Raw genomic sequence first — 7,494 nt, 5'->3', positions numbered from 1 at the left:
GGTAAACACCTGCGTACTTCACTATGGTTTGGAAAATGTTTCCTCGTTTGTGGCCCTGAGCAACTTGCATTCAGACAGATGTTGTGCCACAATATTCAGTTCTTCTGAATACACTCATGATTTGACGGTGGTCCTATGAAGAACACAGCAGCTGTTGTTCGTGATTTAGTGCTTAATACCCTAGACAACACCACCCATTCTTCACCCAAACAGTCTCCTTTTTGTTTTGGTCCACAGGGGCCTTCACGTATCTATTTCTTAAAAGGGAGCAAGAGCATGGGTGACATGCAGCAAAGGGGCTGGGCTGGAATAGATTCTAAGCCGCTCTGGTCTCCCAGTCTGCCACTGATTTTTTTTTAAATGGCAAACCTGCTTGTGATCTGATTTATTTTTCGACACTTTCACCATTTCCATTTCAACAACAATAAATGTCATTAAAAAAAAAGAAATAAATAAATAAATAAATAAAAAAAAGCCTTACCAGGCATCAAATACAGCAGTTTAGAAATGTAACACAAGCAAAGATGGTTGGCTGACACATCTGAACACATGTTCTTTTTTTGTTTCACTAATATGAACTAGCTGAAGTATTTCCAAGAGACAATAACATTGAAGATTTTTTTTACGATTGTCACATTATTTGAAATGATAAAATGAATGTATGACAATCACAAACTCATAGTCACTTAGAGCAATCATCCATGCATGTAATCATCATACATTACTTTGGCATTTACTTGCCCTTATTACGAAGTGTTATTGATTCATTCTGTGGTGTGAAAGAGAATGCAGATGAGAGGCCACATCATGGGAACAGTGTGCCTCTGACTGAAAGACAAGCAGCCAGACATGAAGGGAGAGAGGGTGGGAAATTGTGCCGTCCCGGGAAATTGGGCAGAAATTGAGCAGCAAAGCACGGCTGCTCCCGCGGCCCATGAGCCATGCAGCTACAGTGGTTAGGGGCCACCTCAGACAAAAGCCTAACAACCAGGCTGCGAGTGAAATAGGCCTCTGGAGTGTGATCCCCTTTTCTGTATGTGACCGCAGATGCGAGTCGTTGTTTCTTCGGAGCACGTCACCAAATTACACTAATTGGCAGCCTGTGAACCAGGTCGCTCTATACCCCCTACACCCCCCTCCTCTCTCTCCTGAGTCTGAAGCGAGGAGAGAAAGGCATAAGTAAGGGAGAAAGATGCAACACGCTAAGTTTTAATGTGCGTGAAGTAAAATGGCTTCGCAGCAGCTCTATCACTACAATTTTCCCTTTTCATTGAGGAAAGCACTATTTCATTCATGCCATTTCCGTTCATTCATCAGCTGGGGCCAGCCTAGACTCACAGTGCCATCTCCCCACCAATACTCTTATCAATGGGAGTGACGTCAGCACTGCCTGCAGCTGGGGGGTGGCGGTGGGGGATCACGTGGTCCAAGAAGGGTATATACAACATAGATGCGCTGATCGTGGTGCTGAAAACATTCACTCAATTGTACAATAGCGCAAGCGCTGCTGCGATTCAAACACACCTTAAAACTAAATAAAGTCAGTTTGGCTTTTTCTTTTCTCTTTTCTTGATGTTGGTAACAGGCTGAAAAGATTGGGGGGAAAAGAAATAGAAATTCTGTCAGCTGATCCACTATTCATGATATATTCTTGGCTTTTCCCGGGCGTTGAGAGTTTCACCACTTCCTCACCCCCAAGTGGGACTTCAGGTAAGTGGAAAGACATCTCATTCTGTGTTATTCACAAGAAACTTTGATCAGATAGATAAGGACATTCACTACCCGTCATTGATCTACGGGTTTTGTTAGCAGAAGTTAGGAAAAGGAAATGTTTTATGCTTGTGGAGTGTGTTTGAACATCTTTTAAAATCCAAACCTTATCGCTCGAATTAATTTTTTTTTTTTTTTGCTGCGACTGTTTGTTGGCTAATTGTAAAGTAAACACGATCTTCGTTGGGTTTTTTTTTTGTTTTCTTTTAAAAAAGTGGAATTCAACAAAACACAATTGTAGCTCTATAGAGTCGGGTAGATTTCCAAGATAACTATTTCCAAGTATTTTTTTTCCTTTTTCCAATTTTTTGGCGCATTTTTGGAAAAGTTCATATTAATATAAAAGCTGTAAAAGTAAGGCTCCGAGGCTCAGTATAATGTAAAAAAAAAAAAAAAAAAGAAGAAGCGTTTTCTTATTTTGTATTTGTTTTGAGGAGATGGTTGAAGAATGAAGCCTCTGCTCTATGTTTAATAAATAGTCAATTTCTGTGCAGCAGCTTCTCTGTACACCCCCCCCCCCCCCCCCCCCATGTTATTTCGCCTTTGATTTTCTTTTAAAACGTCACCAACGTGACCAAAATGTGTTTATTTTTTGGATTTAAAAAGATAAGCACCTTTTTCAAGCCGGTTCAAGCTGTCAATTTCCAACAATCTTTTTTTTATGTTTTATTTTATTTTTAAAGATTAATTATCAAATCCTTACTGGTTAGGCAGTTCCAGCAATAACTCAGTGTTCATTTTTCGCCTTTGGCGGATCAAGTCTCATCAAATTGAAAATAATTCAAATGCAAGCTGTTGAACCAAAATTGTGCGCTTGTCTGCATTCCACGACTGTGCACTGAGGAGAAACATGCTCACATCATACAAGGACAAAGCCGCGTGGTCTCACTGGCTACTCCCTCGGTGCCTTGCGCAAAGATACCTCAATCCCCTTAAATTAAACCCCCGGTTCATTTATTGTTTGGACGGACCACTCAGGGACCGTAGGGTTAAATAATCCAGCCGTAGCCACAAGCTTTACGCATGACTTCCCGGTGCGTGCCATCTTTACACCAGTGCACCGTCGAATCATTTTGACGCATGGAATAACAAAACCACAGATTGAATGGAGACCTAGCTATCAGTTCGACTTTTTTGCATTTATTTGTAAAGAAATAGGACTTAAAATGGAAAGTGCGCGCACCCTGGTTGCGTTGGCTTGGAGGAAGAGGTGAGTTTTTTTTGTGTTTTTTTTTATGTGTTACCATAAAGAAAGAGAAAATTCAGTTCCTTGGCGTGAATATTTAAAAATCGTAAAAATTTGGCAGATTAAATCAGGATCTAGATGGAAAACGCCAGAGCGTCTGTGATTCTTAATCAATATTTCCGCGCCGTGTGAATATAGTGGCTTGGTGTAGGTTCCAAACGCACATTCTTATTGTGAACGATTACCTTCTGTCTAAAATATAAGGGCATTTTCGCAGCAAATTCAACGAATTACAGCTGGTATACAGTTGAGCTTCATCTCCATGTTTCCACATTTACAAATCATGTCATACAGGAACAGCAAACAATGTGACTGATGCTAAATATTGAAACTAGAACAGATTTTCCGCCAAAAACACTGCACTTGTCATGGCTCATTAGACTGCTTTGTCTGCCTGCTTTGCTCTCAAACGTCTGTAGAATTAAACAAAAAAAAATCTGCTCACAGTGTTAAATGCTTTTGGTAACTGGCTTGAAAAGATAAATTGCTTGTAAATTAAAAATCAGTAATAAAAATGGCAGCTTAACTCAGGTTCAGTAACCTTGCGTCTTTAAGTCAGTGAAATATCTTTCAAGTTCTTTCTGGACATCTTCAGTCAGATAATATACAAAAGAGCTGCATTCTATTCAAAAGATCCCAACCTCCACTGAAAGAGAAAAAACTATGACAGATGACTCGTGACTTATTTCTCATGTGTCTTCTCTCCTCCTCTCTCTGCCTCCCTTTCTTCTTCTTCAGGTGCTTAACCTCCCTCCTGCCAGTTCTGCATGGTCATGACCTGTCATCACGCCCTTTCCACAGCCCACCTCATCCTATTGGTCCTGCTCATTGTCACTCCACATCTAGCTGGCGCAGCCCCTGCGTGGGGTGTGGGAGGGGAGGGAGGGGTGGAGGGGCGCACCCGGACAGACCATAAAGAGGACAGCCTTGCCCCCTTTCTCTCTACCCTACCTCAGAGCCTCTCTGGCCCTGAAAACGAATCGGTAGACCGGGGTCGGGGCCCGGGTCAAGATAACCAATTAGATAAAGTGACGGACCCTGCGGAGGTGCTCGCCGTTCTTTTGGCATCCCTGGACCACCCTGGGGACAGTGAAATCCAGGCGAGTAGAAACAGAGACTGGGATGAGGATCAGAAGCAGCCCTCCATTGAAGACTTGGAGGGTGGCGAGATAAGGAGAGCAGAGCAGACAGAGGGAGAAAGGGGGGTGGAGGAGGACAAGGGGGGGCAAGGGGCTGATAAGGCTATTGAAAAGCTAATTTTAGGCCATTTGACAGCTGCTCAGGGGGATGACTTGAACGAAAAGGAGGAGGAAGAGGATATAACTACAAGGTCAGAAGAGGTTCAAAGGTGGTCTGTGGAGGATGTGGGTCCTGATAGTGCAAGTGAGGAAGAGAGAAAAGAGGATGAACAGGGGCAGGAGGAAGGCAATGGTTTAAAAAGTGTCCTAGACAAGGCTAGATTTGGTTCCTCCTTACAGGGAGAGGATCCCTCTTTGCAGCGCAAAATAAGAGGTTACTTCCAAAACATTGACTTGGGTCTTCAAGACAATGAGATCCTGCCTCCTCTCAAGGGCTACAAGGCATACAACACTCAACTAGCACGAGCTGGAAAGAAGCAGCACTGGCAAGAGAACCAGTCCCGTAACAGACCAGTCAAGGGTGGGAACTTCATGGATGACTTTGATGATGAGGGAGAGGAGCTGGAGGAGGAGGTTGAGGAAGAAGAGGAGAGCCTCTCCCACATGGAGGAGGAGGCAAGGGCGCGTGCAGAGAAACAGGAGGTTCTCAGGCAGCAGGAGGAGGCAGAGCGAGCAAGAGAGGAAGAGCAGAGGCTGGCAGACATCGCCTCTGACATGCTGCTGCAGTACATGGGGAGGAAGCAGCAGTCCTACATGAAGCCGCGGCAGAAGAGCAGCAACACCGCAGAGGACAAGCGATCAGAGGAGGTTCTCCCTGATGAAGACGACCTGGACCAGCAGATGATTGACAGGCTGATTGAGATCAGCAGCAAGCTGCACCTGCCTGCCGATGATGTGATTGAGATTATTAGTGATGTGGAGCAGAAGAAGAAGAAAAGGAAAGAGCTGCAGCAACAGCCAATTAACAGCAACCCCATTGCTCCGCGCTTCAGGCCTCTGGTACCTCCTCCTCTGGCTGCCCCGCCAATTTACCACTACACAGCCTCAAAAAACCCCAAGAAAGCCCCTTATAAGTACAACAAATCCAACAAGAAATGGCACAAGGACAAGGTCAAGTCGTACAAGCAGGACTATTGGTATAAGCCTCAGAAGCAGCTTGACTACTGGTATAAACCCCAGAAACAGTTTTTAGCCTTCCCTTCTTATCCATACTACCAAAAGCCATATCGAGCCTACTACCCTGTTTACTTCCCATATCCCAAACAACAATATTATGGCAAGCCCTCCCCCTCCAGAGACCAACCCTTCAGCCCCCAGGAACTTGACCTTCAGGCCCCAAGGCGTAGGCACAGGGCAGGGGGTAAGAACCGCGGACAGGCCTGGAGGCAGCAACCACCACGCTTGCCGGTCACCCCTTATATCTCAAACTATATCCTTCCTCACCCACGGACCTACCAACCCTTGCCCCCTCCTAAACCAATAATCACACCCAGGAGGGGCAGGCGACCACCGTACTACTATCCACAAGTCACACCAGGAGATGACTATGAGGAAGATGGGTTGGTGCCCCAGCTGGACAGTGAGGAAGAGCTGGAGAACTTTATTGAGAGGATCTACATGAAACGCAGAATGTATTGAGAGATTTTTTTTGGACATTGTCAGATCAAAGAGACTGACGGAGGTGGGGTAGATTGAAAGTAGCTAAAAGCAGAGGGGAAATAAAGGACTAAAGGAGATGTGTTTTGAGCCTGATGGAAATTTAAGGTCTGTTGAGTAAAAAGTTCAATTTCTGGTTTATTCACTATAATTTTGTTGGTTTTCTCAGTCAGGGAGAGGATGATAAGGTCCCACTTTTAAGCTCCCTGTAACCATGTTCAGCCTCTTGATCAGTTTACATTTTGAAACAGAACATACCATGGTGTATGTCTGCCTCCATTCAGGTCGATCTCTGATGCTCCTGTATATTTCAGAGAATTATAGAGAACGCACACATATATAGACACACAAATGTACACACAGAGGCATGCATACACATCAACACATCTCGCATCTTTGACGCATTCACAGGCAGATGTGCCCATCTTAAGAGAACTGCGTTTACAACATCACTTTGTATCTTTTGCTCGATATTCTGTAAGTCATATCACAAAACTCAAGCAGTTCATTGACTTCTTAGCTATACAAAAAGAAAAAAACAAACAAAAAAAACTGGACACTGCTACTGTCAAATGGTGACTTTTTTGTTGTATTTGATGTGTGTAGATGCCTTTCTTATGCCCAATTGGATCAACTTTAAACAGCTGAAATTTTAACATACACACACACACGCATTTCAGTTGTTCAAACTCAAGATTCAGATTTTTGCCTTACAAGCACCATGGTTCTATAAGGGAATTATCACGCTGCATATTACTATCATCACACATGGTCCCGATGTAGAAACCCTGTGGACTCCAAAAGCACAAACTTAAACACTAAACACTTCCAACCTGGTGGACCAAGGGTTTTCACTCATTTAGGGATCAAGAAGTTATCGTGTCAACATATCTATGGCAGATCCACTATTATGAACATCATACCTTTCTCATTGTTCATATCAAATCCAATTTTCTGACACGTTTTTTTTAAAACATTGTCTCACACACTGGGCCATTTGGTCATTCATCTCTAGTTTTTTTTTAAGATTTATTTTCAAAAAAAAAAAAGAAAAAGAAAAGAAAATACTTGAAATCATCCACTCTGTGTTCCGCAGCCTTTTAAAAACTGATTTCCACAGAGAGGCTAGGAGCCTTCTGCATCATTATCAGAAGAAAATTCATTGAAAAGCTTCAGGCCGGGGAGTCAGGGATTGTGCTTAAACCGTTAAATGCACGTCTTTCTACTTGCATCTTAAAAAATGAACAAAAAAAAAGAACAAAAAAAAGAGAAAAATAAAACAGTGTGGAGAACTCAAAATGGTTGTTTTCTCTGAGAAAAACTGTGAACATTTGAAATGAAAAAAAAATATCAAAGGAAGAGGGCCACTGTGTCCACAGTGAAGCCATCTGTCTTGTAAAAGGAGAGTGTTGTTGTTGATGTCACCTTTAGCATTGTAAGATGTACAGTGTGAAATAAATATGCCCGTGCAATGTGTAAATAACAGCATGATGATTACTAGTTTTGCTATATGATAAAAAATAAAAGCAATTATTTTATTAAAGTTCAGTTTTTTAATGGCTTTTTGGAGAGTGCTATCTTGAATTTATGCAGCAGCAAGAGCACTTGGTTCTCAAATAAGAAAACAAATCCAAATGCACAAAGGACAGACAATCAGCAGCGGCTTAGTGACAAGCACGACTC

General features: G+C 42.9%; 1 protein-coding gene across 1 annotated transcript; it reads left to right on the top strand.

Annotated features, from left to right (window-relative positions):
- The first annotated feature begins 1,480 nt into the window (after positions 1–1,480).
- Positions 1,481–7,294, top strand: LOC140279646 (uncharacterized). The gene is made up of 2 exons (XM_072374800.1): positions 1,481–1,710; positions 3,755–7,294. Exon 2 carries the CDS (start codon positions 3,784–3,786, stop codon positions 5,791–5,793), a length of 2,010 nt encoding a protein of 669 aa, XP_072230901.1. The 5' UTR covers positions 1,481–1,710; positions 3,755–3,783; the 3' UTR covers positions 5,794–7,294.
- The last annotated feature ends 200 nt before the right edge of the window (positions 7,295–7,494 follow it).

Source organism: Leuresthes tenuis, unplaced genomic scaffold (assembly GCF_036924035.1).
Source record: "Leuresthes tenuis unplaced genomic scaffold, fLeuTen1.0.hap1 SCAF_21, whole genome shotgun sequence".
NCBI classification, from domain to species: Eukaryota; Metazoa; Chordata; class Actinopteri; order Atheriniformes; family Atherinopsidae; genus Leuresthes; species Leuresthes tenuis.
The sequence above is the reverse complement of the archived record's forward strand: the minus strand, read 5'-3'. Positions and strand labels throughout refer to the sequence as shown.

What these genes read in the sequence shown, in the direction of transcription:
- LOC140279646 (XM_072374800.1), top strand. Translation starts at nt 3,784, where the DNA reads ATGGTCATGACCTGTCATCACGCCCTTTCCACAGCCCACCTCATCCTA.